This window comes from Sinocyclocheilus grahami, unplaced genomic scaffold (assembly GCF_001515645.1).
Source record: "Sinocyclocheilus grahami isolate Dianchi unplaced genomic scaffold, SAMN03320097.WGS_v1.1 scaffold185.1, whole genome shotgun sequence".
Classification (NCBI taxonomy): Eukaryota; Metazoa; Chordata; class Actinopteri; order Cypriniformes; family Cyprinidae; genus Sinocyclocheilus; species Sinocyclocheilus grahami.
In genome coordinates this window covers 471,597-485,877 of record NW_015505364.1, presented here as the reverse complement: position 1 = coordinate 485,877, position 14,281 = coordinate 471,597, and the positions used below count along the sequence as shown (strand labels likewise).

The 14,281-nt window shown below is 37.7% G+C and overlaps 1 protein-coding gene across 2 annotated transcripts in view; it reads left to right on the top strand.

Annotated features, from left to right (window-relative positions):
• The window catches only part of grid2 (glutamate receptor, ionotropic, delta 2), a 418,885-nt gene that overhangs the window by 280,715 nt on the left and 123,889 nt on the right, over nucleotides 1–14,281 (top strand). For both annotated transcript variants that reach the window (XR_001610173.1, XM_016284580.1), the window contains exons 7-8: nucleotides 1,757–1,918; nucleotides 5,853–5,972. Coding sequence is in view for 1 of the 2 variants with exons in the window: in XM_016284580.1 (XP_016140066.1) it covers nucleotides 1,757–1,918; nucleotides 5,853–5,972 (282 nt within the window). In the remaining variant the exon portion in view is untranslated. The remainder of the gene's footprint in view (nucleotides 1–1,756; nucleotides 1,919–5,852; nucleotides 5,973–14,281) is intronic.

Sequence of the window (14,281 nt, the reverse complement as noted above, 5' to 3'; positions counted from 1 at the left end):
CCTATGGGGGTCAGAGCGCACTCGACCAGGAGTATGGCGGCCTCCAAGGCTTTCAGCTTGGGTGTGGCCTTGCAGGACATTTGTGCTGTGGCGGGCTGGTCCTCTCCACACACTTTTGTCCGCTTTTACAACCTAGACCTGGCTTCTACCCCAGGTTCCCAAGTTCTCTCTTCGTGATGTGCTCATAAGATACACACACAGGCAGGGACTTGGTAGTATGGCGCAGTTGGTATTCTCGTTCCCAAAGCGAATCTCGACACATCTCGAGTTCCTGAAGGGGAATGTCTCTAGGTTACGTATGTAACCATGGTTCCCTGAGGGAACGAGACGCTGTGTCTCTTTGCCATACTCCCTGCATCCCTGCAGGCGCTACTTCATCGAAGCTGGGTGGCGCCCGTCCAGATGCGCTTTTATGCTTTCTGGTGCTTACGTCACCCTACTCGTGACGTCTCGCTGCTCCATTGGACGGATTTGACACGTGCTTCAGAACGCGGTCACGCAAGGGCGTTCCCAAAACGAATCTCGACGCAGCGTCTCGTTCCCTCGAGGAACCATGGTTGCATACGTAACCTAGAGACGTTGTCCTGTATAATGTGAAACTATATGTAGGGTTCCACATCTAAGAGTTGTGTGCTATTTAAATGGATGTAGTCTTTAATTCCTTCAAGCCCTTTTTTTAACAATACCAATCAAAAGTTTCAGGTTGGTCGGATCTTTATGAAAGAAGTTTCTTATTCTCACCAAGGTGGCATTTATTTGATAAATAAATACAGTAAAAATGGTAATATTGTGAAATATTTTTTATTGAAACTGAAACCATTTTGTACTTTAACATATATTAAAATGTAATTTATTCCTGAGATTTCAAAGCTGAATTTTCAGCAGCCATTACTCCAGTCCTCAGTGCCATGATCCATCAGAAATCATTCTAATATGCTGATTTAGTGCTCAAGAAATATTTCTTCTTATTATTAATATTGAAAACAGAATGTGGAAACAGTGATTTTTTGTAACATTTTAAATGTCTTTACTGTCAGGTTTGTTCAATGTAATGCATCCTTGCAGGGTAAAATTTATAAATATTACGTTATTGAATGTTAATTTAAAAAAAAACTGACCTCATACATTTGAACAGAGTGAACATACATTTAGTTTAAAATGCCAGTTTTACAATGTTTTACTTAAATTTCAGATGGAGATGAAGAAACTCTTTATGAAAAAACTTAAGTGTGTCTCATTTTCCCAGAATAGAAACAGAGCAGTATGCATTTATACTTCAAAACTCAATGCACAGATTCCAAATATTGATATCTTGACTCAGCCATTGTTGGCCCTGTCTGTTTACATTTACTCGAGACAACATTGACTATTTACATTAAAACCATGCCAAGATGACCAAACAAAAAAATAAATGGTTTATTTATTCATTCATTAACATTTTATATGGACCTGTTTCAGGTTACAATTGAAGTCCCAAGTCAGACACAAACCCTAAATCATGCTATAAATGACAGGTATTAAGTGTGTTTTTTCTGATGCTTATCAAACTCCATTGTCTTTCAGGGCTCTTTCAATGTGTGCAGCCTGTTGTCATTTCCACTGTAGAGACCTTTCATCCCAGTTGTACCCACTCAGACATAAATCTTTTTCTTGTAAGAGAATATTAATCTGGTGTCTCTGGTTCTCTGTGCTCACATCGTCTGTTCCTTTTCTTTTTGTGTCTTTGTTTACCTGCTGCTTTTTGTCATCTTGTCAGATCACCAACCGCTACATCTATGACGCGGTGCTGCTGCTGGCCAACACCTTCCACAGGAAGCTGGAGGACAGGAAATGGCACAGCATGGCGAGTCTTTCGTGCATCCGCAAGGGCTCCAAACCCTGGCAGGGTGGCAAGTCTATGCTGGATACCGTGAAGAAGGTACAGTACTGTACAGAGCTTTACAATAAACATGTATCAGGCTAGTTGACAGAACTTTCACTGTGAAGTATTGATTATTGATGTTGTAAAATCTACTGATTTAAACTTATCACCAATGTAGAGCGCTGTCAGAGAGACACGCTTATGTGAAGATAGAGCGCCGGACTATTGAATGGAGTTATTTTTGCCGCTTTATAGTCCTTGAACGGTTAAATACACACACTTGTCACACACATGTGTCAAAATGCCCATCTTTGGCATTACCTAAATACCTAATGAATCTACTGTTGGTGGCTGTTAAAAAGAATTTGACCAAAAAATGGTTGTCACAAGAGAGTCCTATCTTGAATGCATGGATGGAAATTACAATGGACATTTATAAAATGGAGCAAATAACAGCATTTGTAAATCATAAAATGGAACAATTTGTTTTGCACTGGGAAAAATTGACCAAACATGCAACGTCTCATAGACCTGATTTTATTTTTTTATCTAAATTCCTATGTCTGCCATTCATGTTAATCAAACAACAAAAGAGAGAAAACCTCTTGCTGTTCTTGACTAAATTACTTTTGTATCTTTAATAAGAAGAAATATTTATTTAATTTACACAGTGAAGAATATCCAGTGTTTTTATACATTTGATTACTTTATTCAATGTATGTAGCATTTCTTATTTATTTGTTCTACTGTAGTTTTTTGTCCTATTGCTTGTAATTAGTTTCTTATTCTTATTTAATCGCTGATTATTTTACTTGTCTTCGGTGAGCTTGAGTTTTTGTTTGTTTTTTCTTTTGTTTTTTTAATTTAGGCTAGTATTAGTTTTTTTTATGAAATTGACACTGGTGACAAAAATAATAAAATTTCTATGGTATCAAAAATGTTGATATCATAAAGACCTTATAGCAGAAATAACTAGATTGTGATATATATTGTTACAGTGAAATAAAAAATACTCATATCATGACATAAGATTTTGGTCATATCGCCCACCCCCTATTTTGTAAGTACTGCAATTTAAAACTGTATTTCTGTATTTTATTTGTAAAGAAATCATTTCCTCAAAGGACTAAAATGTAGAAAAAAGATCATCATTTGCACACCCTCGTGTTGTTCCAAACATGTTTAACTTTCAAATGGAAATCAAAATTAATCATTCAGACCATTTTGGCAAAGTGGATCAGTGAATTATTTCGATTTGAATCAAAATCATGATTTGTTTATGAAAAAGACATCACTACTTCTTTCATGAACTCCAGTGAAATCTAGGGCACATGCCAAAATTTTATGTGTTTAACAACTTCAATTTTGGTCTGTTTGTTACACACAATTATCATATTGGCTGGACTTTTATTCAGTTTTTAGTTTTGTCATTTTATAGCTTTACAGTGTCAGTCTCAATCACTTTAATTATATTGAAAAGAGTGGGCCAGAATATTCAAGAAATTCTTCCACAGAAGAAAGAAAGTCATACAGGTTTGGAACAGTGTGAATAATGACAGAATGTTCATTTTTGGGTGAACTATCCCTCTAACATTTAATGGCATGGCATTCAGACACATAAGTACATTGTTAAAACTAAAAAAAAAACTGAAAAAGCCAGTGAAAGTGTTGGCAGTATAAAGGAAAACCTGACCAGGCCAACAGAAAAGGTCTTAACTGTGAGCCCTGCTGTGATTAAAGAGATGTGATTGAATGGGAGATTGACCTTGAATGCATTTGCATTGGAAACCAAATGACTGTTTGATTTTGAGGACCGTGATGAGTCGCCATCTGGGTGCCGGTTGGGGAGAGGGGGAATGTGGTACAGTGAAACTCTCCTCCCTTCTGTCTGCCTGGTGTACAGCAGGGCCACAGAAATGGCACACTGCCTCAGGTGAGATGACAGTCTATGTTAGAGGGTTAGTGACTGAGTGCTGGTTTAACTCCGTGCTTGGTGGGCAATGGCTTTACCCCCCGAGGGATGTACTGTTCCTCCTATATCCACATGTATCTGATCCTCCCTGCCATCCCACAGTAGAGATATCACCTCTTGGCCAGCTCTTACCTCCACACCGCTGCCTATGTGACAGTCATATTAAAGCAGATAGGGCAATTTATTCAGACACTGGGTGACCGCAAGAACACACTGGCTCGTACCACCTTGGAATCTGCCTAGATTTGAACAACCTCATTTTGAAGGGATGTTTGGGAGAACGGTGCGCAGGCATGTAATGTATATATATTGAAATGGTACAGAGTTTTACACACATATTTTACTTTACATCAGCTGTATAATGACCTTGTATTCAATTCCTGGAGGACTGGAACATTGCTTTACAGCTTAATTAGGGGAAGTTTGTGTGTATCGGCTTAACAAAGCAGCAGTTGGTGAACTCATTTGGAAAGCGCTCATCAGCTTTTATAATTGGCTGTCTAATTAGTTCGGTCAGCACTGGTATTGGTAGAGTGAATTTACAACAATTATCTGTCTGTTCATGTGGGTTGTCGCTGGGCAGGACATGTTTGGACGCAGTTTAGGACTGGGGATTTTTGTAGGCTGGAATGATGCTGTGGAGCTATTTTGGAGTTCAAATTAAGGGTGCTGATGAAAAAACGGAAGGACAAGAGCGAGGCCCTTTTTCTCATAGAGACAGGAGAAAAAAAATGGTAGGGACAAGAGTGGCATGATCAGCAAATTTCACAAGTTAGACTCAAACACTCATCTGCTGCATGAGCTCCACACTGTGATATGTTGGAGCATGTACACAAACCACTGTGCCATGCTCTGATTAGAGACATTATTATTTGTATTTTTATTATTATATTTATTTTTGTTATTTTTTGATGACACAAATTTTGAACTTCAAGGATTGAATGGGAGATTGACCTTGAATGCATTTGCATTGGAAACCAAATGACTGTTTGATTTTGAGGACCGTGATGGTCCTCAAGGTTATTAAAAACACACTTTCTTGCTTATACACTTCTAGTCAAAAGATTGGGGTCAGTACGATTTTTTTTTTAATGTTATTGGAAGTATCTTATGCTCACCAAGGCATTCCATTTGTTTGAAAAAATAAAGAAATAAAAAAGCACAGTAAAAATATAATATTGGTAATATTAATTAAATAGTAATATTAAAAAATTTAGTTTTCAGTTTTTTTGTAATTATTTTATACATATTTTTTAATTTAATATAATTTAATATATTTTTGTAATGTAATTTTGTTAATGTAATTTATTTATGTGATGGCAAAGCTGAAGCCATTATTCCAGTTTTCTCTTAGAAATAATTCTAATGTGCTTATATGCTGATTTGATCTCTTATTATTATTAATGTTGAAAACAGTTATGCTGCTTAATTTTTTTGTTGTGAATCATGAAACGGTATTTTCAGGATACTTTGATAACTAGAAAGTTCAGAAAACATGATTTATTTGAAACAGAAATATTTTGTAACATTTCAAATGTCTTTGCCACTTTTAATCAATTCAGTTGATCTTTTCTGATTTAAAAAAATGTTTCTGACCACATTCTGAATGTTAGTGTATATAGTAGTAGTAGATATTTAAAAAGAAAAGCACACAAAGTATAAACGCTTTCATAATAGCAAATTAAAAGACCTCCCTGGTGGCACAAAAAACAATCTTATTCTGATCATTTTGTTTGGGTGGTCTGACTGGATTGACACAACAGCATTGGCTTAGGGGCGGGACTTTCTGATGATGACAGGAGTGTGTTAAAGCCTACATTTGCAGTTCTCTGTGGTGTCACTAGTGGGGTGATAATTACACACATATATAATGTTTATATGCACATATATAATGTGTTTAATGAGACATTTTTATACACATGGTTTTTATTAGATGATAAAGCCATGTCAAACACATGTCAAATGTAAGCATTTGATTTAAACATCACTTTGTTTTTTTTTGTTTGTTTTTTTTTACAGGGAGGTGTAAGTGGTCTGGCCAGCTTGCTGGAGTTTAATGATAATGGCACTAACCCCAACATCTACTTTGAGATCCTGGGCACCAACTACGGAGAGGACCGTGGTCGTGGAGTCAGCCGGGTAAGAGACATCCCACTCAAACCCACAATATTGGTTTTGACGCTTCAAAAAACACAATTGTATTAATTCAAAGAGCTTTCGGATTTAATTGATAATCACAGAAGCCTAATGAATTCCATCAGCCTCCCTCAGAGAGTGCAGTGCATCAGCACGCATTGTTTATCAGTTATTCTATTGTTTGCTCGTCTGATCATCTCGGCTTTGGTGGAGTGAGAAGGTAGTTAAGCAGCAGTAATATAAGAGTCGTCCCCCAGTGATCCGCACCATAATTCATCTGTTCTTTCCATTCATTTGTGGTTAATTGCTTTAATCATATTTCGGTGTATTTGCTCATTCAAATATTGGTCCTAATCTGTCTCTGTCTTCCCCACGGAATGTGGATCAGTTGCTCATGACATATTGACAGCTTTGAAGCTGAATAAATTGCGGATCAGGCTACGCTCTCGGATGGGGATACCCCAGTCTCCACCCTTCTGGAGAAATACGTTGGACTTGATTATTTAGCTGGAATAAATTAAATAATTGATTTGTGTCAGTTGCTGATCAGGAAGTCATTTATACGTTCCTTGTGGTTACACAAAAGCACTCTGTCGCACATTTTTTATAGGATATGGCAAGAGAAAAATAGTTGAGCATTTCAACTTGTATAGTGGGAAATACACACAATGCAAAATACAGTCTCATGACTAAAAATAAGTATTAAGATTAATACTTTTTTCCAGTTCACTCACTTTTTGTGTGGCACGATGTAAATTTTAAACCCTGGATTTGTTTGTTTGTAATTGTCGTTGGCTTCGACAATGTTTTCGACTCTTTCCAGTCTTGATGCTTACAAATGCAAAGTTTTTATGTGCACTAAAGGATTTTATAGATCAGACAGCAAACTTGCTGTCAAAATGCAGATCATGGATCTGAAGTGACTTGAATCTGATATGAGATGTTAATCAGAGGGTCAGTGATTGTCCTTGAGTACTCCGGTCTGTCAAAGTCCACAGACAACCATCAGACAACAGGCTAGAGTCCTTTAATAATGCCACTTCCTCCCATCCACTGGAATTCACTGCAACCTCACTGCCATCATGCACAAATTAAATTGTCAGATTTCATTAAAGATAATGGTCTCTGACACAAACAGGATCTGCGCTGCACTTCCAAAAGATTAAATTAATCTTTTAAGTATAAAGTAATTACATTAAGCAAGTGTCTTTAATCAGAGTGGCTAATTGCTTCAGATGGAAGGCTTGTTATACTGGGTTCTGCTCACCACTGTTGGGAAAGCACATGAAGAAACCGTTAATTTGAGATTGCAGTAAAGATGCCACCTGTGTTCAGTATATATATGTTATATATAAGGTTATTTTTCTTACCCTGTTAGTTATTTTTTAACTATAAACCAAACGAAACCTAATGAAGTTTATGATTAAACAAGAAACTTGGCCAGTGGGTAGATAAAAGTGAACTTAATTCAAAATATATGAAAACTGAAAAACATCTTAAGTCTCAATTTTGTTTCACTAAATTTATGTTGTTTTAAAGATGTTTAAATATTTCATGTACTATTTAAGAACTGATTTGTGCCATTTTAGCCCCTCTTTATATAGTATATTGTTTGTTTATTTTGCAGTGAGCAATCTGTATTTACACTGGCTTGATAATGTGCAAACTAATAGTATAGATAAACAGAATGGCAGTTCTTCACAAGTGCTGTACATATGTTGAAGCCATTGGTGTTTTAAACATCTCTCCAATTAACTGCTGTGTTTCCAGACATACACAATATGTTTCCACACTTGTTGACGTTGACCAGAAAATAAAACCTGTTTAACATGACCCCCTGCTAACACATTAGCAGTAGTTATCTCGGCTTCCTCCTGTGAGGGGGATGTATTTCCAGCCTGCTGAAAAACTCTGCAAACACTCTTGAGTGTCTTTCTGAAAGAACATTTATAGTTTTTCACTCCACATTTTAACAGTGTCACAAGGGATTGCACAAACCCTTGGTCTCTTTTCATATGGTCAATTGTCCAGAATATTATCAGCCCCTTCTGAACAGGCTTTGTAATGGCTTTTGTTCCTAATATAGACTTGTTGGTGGGCTAATTGGTGTGAAGGTGACTCCAGGGTAGTGAGTGATGGCCATATTTCAGCATCCTGCTTTATATCCTTCCACTGACCACTGTCTCCATTTCAGAGATTCAAATGGTGGCTGGTGAAAACAGTTTTGATTTGATAATATATATATATATATATATATATATAATATACACTGCAATTTGAGTGAAAAGTTGAAAAAATGCAATAATGTTATAAATTCTACAAAATCCTAAAATTTTGTTTCTTTCCAGCTGTAATTTAAATTTTGGATCACACTTTTTTGGGCCCCCTGTGTATACACTAATATGGAGATATGTACTTTGGCCATATTTCCATTGTAATGGTTCAAAGCAATCTGTCATAATTAGTTTTACCGCCATGAAATAATTAGTTTTCCACATCACTAAATCCATTGGCTACAATCGGCTCACCTCTCTATATATCAAAATATCTAAAAGCTTCACTGTGTCGTAATTGCTCAATTAGCCATTTCGGCTAATCATCCCTGCTGGGAAACAAAATATTATTTTGTTTTTGCCTTCATTGAAAACGTATAAGAGCGCAGGTCAGGCAGTCAGTAGAGAATATGTGATGGAGTTTGTACTAATGTGAAAGTCCACTGAGCCGAAAGATGTGGGAAAATGTGCAAAGAAAAAAGGAGACGTCACTGGGAATAAAGAGGTAGGCAAGTCTATTACTAGCCAAATGTCCCATCAGCATCAGCCACTCATTAACTATATATGACCATCAGCAAGCACCAAGGTAGTTAAAACTTACATATGGAGTTTCTAACATCTGCTACATCATTAGCTTAGAAACATATATAGCAAATGAGAAGTTTGGGGTTGGTAAGATTTTAGTTATTTAAAAGAAGTTCCTTATGCTCACCAAAACTGCATTTATTTGATCAAAAATACAGTAAAAACAGTAATTTTGTGAAATATTATTACAATTTAAAATAACTGTTTTCTAGATTAATATATATTTAAAATGTAATTTGTTACTGTGATACAAAGCTGAATTTGACATTACTCCAGTCTTCAGTGTCACATGATCTTTCAGAAATCATTTTAATATGCTGAATTGGTGCTCAAGAAAGATTTATTATTAGTGTTGAAACAGTTGTGCTGTTTTTGTGGAAACCGTGTTACTTTGATTTCAGAATTCTTTGCTAAAAGGTTGAAAGAACAATGTAAATATAAATCTATTGTAACATTATAAATGTCTTTACTGTCACGTGACCAAATTAATGCATTCTTACTAAATAAAATTAATTTCATTAAAAAAAAATCTGACTAGATATTTGAACAGTGGTGAAGTTTGCACTAGTATTCAAATCTGGGCTCTCTATCGCCATCTGTGGTTGAATTTACTTGCGATGGAAAAAATACTTCAGTTCTTTGTCAGTTCTTCCGTGCAGATGAATCTGATGGTTTAAACTTACCGTCAAGAGTGTGCCATCAGTTCCGATATTGTTTTGCTGGGTAATTAAAGCAATGCCGGCTTTACCTAACGGATTTAACAACACTGTAAAAAATGGCATGATCAATAAGTCGTGACAACATGTGTAATGCTGAGTAACAAGAGAGAGATGAGGCGGATCCAGATGCAGAGTAGGTTTAATAACAAAAAGGAATAAAACATAACACAGATAAACCAAGATAGCACGGAACAGGAGCAGAACAGGAACAAATGACAAGCATCTACAAGAAAACGTCAGACAAATTAACAAGGAAACACAGAGCTATATATATATATATACACAGGCAAATGAGTTAACAAGGGGGGAGGAACCTATGAAACACCATGGCAACAAACAAAGCAAACAGGAGAAGAGCACAGAAACAATGGGAAAACATTTTTTACAGTGAAGATTCTCTTCCTTCATGACAGTAGTTGACATGAGTGAGAAAACTGACCTTAGTAGACCGCTTATGCTTGCAGCAGCTCCTACTTGTGTGAGCTTGCGAAGCTAGCAGCACCTGCATTCACACACTTCATTCTCAACAGTGAGCTACAAAGCGTTTAAAACTCTGTTATGTGACTAGGTAAAGGCGGGCCTCAGGGTACGGACGGAGTAGTACAGCATGACTTTGAGTGTGTTATATTAATATTTGGAAATGGCCCTGGCACTTTTACGACTGGGTGATGTGGATTAATGTGTTCGCTGATGTGCAAGGCAAGGTTGTAGAAGCGCCTGTGTTAAATATGTGAAAACTGTACAGTGGGGAAAGATATCCCCTCGGGTCTGACTCCCCATTTCCCCCAATTTTCCATTCCATTAGGTAGATTCAGATGTTCTTTGAGAGGAGCTGTCTCAGCCTGTAGGATTGGAGGTAGAGAGAGAGAGAGAGCGGACGAGTAAGACTATCATTGATTTGTGCTGCTTTAGAGCCACACACTTTTTTTTGGCACATTCTGTCTAGACGTCTCCCTGTAGATTACCAATGTGTTAAATGTCCTGAGTTTCTCTTTTCAACAGCAGCCGCTCTTCAATTTTCCAAGAGTAGAAAATATATTTTCCTCCGCATGTGTGACATGAATTGTATTATCATATTTTTTAAAGGAGGATTTTTAAAAGATATGGAAGAAGAGCTGGACATAGCTGCGCTTTTGTTCGCTGCAGTCCCATATTTACTTCTTTGTTCCACACTAGTCCTCACTTCCACTTTGTAGACTTATGCAGAGAACTATGTATCAGCCTTTTTTCTCCAAGGGCGGATATGTATTTATTCTATTGATTCCCTCTTGAATGGATGTGAAATATGGCTATATGTGTTTTATTTAAGAATGTCTCTTAAATATAATATTATAGATATTTCAGATCAGAGATTCTAGTTGTGTTAATGAATTTAGGTTATAATATGAATACAATGTCAGTTTGAACCTCTTTTGAGGTGAAAAAAAAATACACTTTTGCTTGAACTTCCAGCATAATATTTTCACTTTACTTACACTCTCAGTGAAAAAAAAAAAGTTACAAATGCTGTCACTGGGGCTTTACCTTTTCAAAAGGTATGCCTTTGTACCTCATTTACCTCTAAAGGTGCGTATAGGTGCCTTAGGGTGTCACACTTGTGAACATGTTTGGCTGAATTAAAACAAACCCTGGTGCGATTGCTCTGTTAGTGCGGTTCAGGGTGTATTCACACCAGGAAAGTCCACTAGTTCACTTGCTTTGGTCCAGACCAAATACAATGATTTCACACTCCCCTTTTTGCAAGTGAACCAGAAACTGTAAACAAAACCACACGTGTGTTTAAGTTCATCCATTCATTGGTTCATCCATTCAACCATACCAGAGTTCATTTGGAAGCGGACCGAGACCACCTCTTCAGCTGGGTCTCGGTACGGTTGTTTGGTCCGCACCAGAGTGTGATATCTGTATTCACACCTGCCCAAAAGATCTGCAGCAAAGGGGGAAACGAACTTGAGTTAGATTCAATCGAACCAAACAAGACAGGTGTGAATACACCCTAAGTGTGTACGCAGCCATCCGAACCCTGGTGCGCAACAAACAAGTGTACCGAGACCGCTAAAACAAACAATTCCTTCTAAACAATCTCTCCAAATACTTATAAACGAACCAAAAACAGGAAGTAATGACAAGATGAGACGCTACCCTGCACACATGCTCCTGCGGGGCCCATGCTGGCTTTTTGTGGGCACAGTGGGCTTGGGCAAGCCCACACCAAACCTAAACAGGTCCAGTGTGGGCTTGCCCGGTCGAGGCCGACAGCTTTGGGCTCACCGCGGGCTCTCTGTGAGCAGGCCACACTTGTGCCACACTGCCCACATTAATCCCATGATGGCCCAATGTGGGCCAGTCCGTTCGAGCCCAGAGCAACTTTTGTATCCTTTGGGCCCATGCAGGTTTTGTGTAGGCAGCCCTGTAATGCAACTACAACATTGACTGGCCATTCTTTAGCCACTCAATTGACCTGGAATGGCTCAAACCAAAAGAGACCTTTTCAGAACCTGTTGTTTCATATAGGCCAGGGATCCTCAAGTCTGGCTCACAAGATCCCCTTTCCTGCAGAGTTTAGTTCTAACCTCAATCAAACACACCTGAGCATGTCTTCAGGATCATTAGAAAACCACAGGTGGGTGAGTTTGATCAAAGTTGGAGCTAAACTCTGCAGGAAAGTGGGTCTCACGAGTCATATATGAGGTGTAACAGACATGAGCCTCTTAATAAGAATTTTGTGGGCAGTTTTCTTCCTTGCCACTAGGGGTGCTAGGGTGTGTTAGGTTTCCTTAAGTAAATCCATGTGGTAGAGGGAATTAACAATAACAAGCAGCAGTAGCCAGCATGGCTCACCTGCTGAACACATTGTGCTGTGTCCTGGTTGGAAAATGTGTCATTTCAAGCCCAGTTATAGTAAGAAGCTGATTTTTTTTTTTTTTTTTTTTTGCAGAGATGTTACATGTATGTATGGCCTATGTTTAGATTGATGCTAAAAGTTTCAGACAGTGTATTTGTATGCATTTTAGAAGGACTCTTTATTGGTCATTCACCACATCATGGTCCAGTTTGAATATGGATTTAAAGTTATTTTCGACGTGGGACTATAGTCTGGACTATTTTTGACTGTTCCTGCTTAGGAAGAGTCTGGTGTTTAAGAGGTGTGGCGTGTTTTCATTACAAGAGTTTGGATTATTCATTTGCTATCAGCCAACTTCAGCTATGGGCAGTGTTTGGACATTGATGTACTACAGACAAGCACACATCAACTTTTCACATGACAAATCCTACAATATTACATTGCTTTGTTTGCTTTCCTTTTTTTTTGTACTTTTGTGTATTTACATTTTTGGCTATATGTAGCTGTATTAACCTGAATTGAATGTTTTCTATTTTGTATTTAATAAATCCATTGATTTGAAATCCCTTTAACAACTGTACATTTTTGACAATACAGACGTTAGTTATGTGGTGACTGCATCGATTTCAGATGTATAATAACCGTCTTTCCCAAAGACTTAAGTTATAGTAATAGGAAAGTATTTATTGTGAAACAGATGTATTGTTGTAGATTAATAGTGCGGGCCCTGTGTGGTCATAGTGAGGGCTTTCAGGGGGCTAAGTGAGGGCTGCCCGTGCAGGGCCAGTGCTAAGGGGCCAATGAGCAAATTCTCAGGGGCCCTGTGCTGGCAGCCCGCTTGCCCTAAGTGGGGCAAACCTAGAAAAGGCTATCAATAGTTTTTAACGTGCACAGTAACTGAAATTTAAAACTGTTAAAAGAAAGGCTCAATAACTGTTGCACAGATATAATACACTACGCATCAATTTCTCTTCACCTTTTGTTTTGCAGTTTTTAACACGAAGCGCTTAATGCGCACACATTGTAAGCGCTTCGTGCTCATAGACTGTCAACCCTCTACATTGCGAGTAAATCACTCGCATATGTGACTAAATCTTCACTCTGGGCGACTAAATGATGTATAATATTAGCCAATGGCTAATCAATTCTCAGATTTTACTTGCCAGTGTGTGAGTTGGAGGCTGAGTATATGATTAGAACAGATATATTTTCACTCACAGAACACTGACTGAGCGCTTCAGAGTTTCACTCTCCGTCAAGCGATCTGATATTTTTCAGTTCATCTGAATGGATGCGCAGCGCACCTGTGTTTGTGTATTTGGCGTAATGTGTTTCTAGTGTGAAGGCGCACGACTCGCCGTCGCTTTCTCTCACTGTGAGCAGAGAGCAAGCGAGAGTCTTACATAACATGCAGAATTGATGCGCTACATGTAAACGATATACTTTGTTGTATTTTCCTGTAAAAATAACAGAGTTCCTTTGGAATTCTTCAGCTTTTAAGAACTGCCGGGTTTTCCTGTAGTAGGCGGAACTAATGCGCAAACGACAATCTCATTGGCTGGTGCTCACCTATTATCGTCCCTGTTTTGATTTCAGCGAATCAGTTCGAGCGGACGCACACAACCTGATTAATATTCATGAAGCTCATTAATCCTTTTTTTATATTGTTCCTATTAGTAGAATTTGTATAATAATAATAATAATATCTTATCAGTGTTATTGTTCGTTTTTTTTACAGGAACACTGAATGACCAAAAAAAGCACCAGCACCAGTCCTAAGTTCATGGTTACCAAGTTTTAATTCTAATTACTAAACTTCTATTATTAAATAATACTTGATTATCATATTATAATGCTTGACTGCTTGACTGACTGATATTAAGAGTGTAC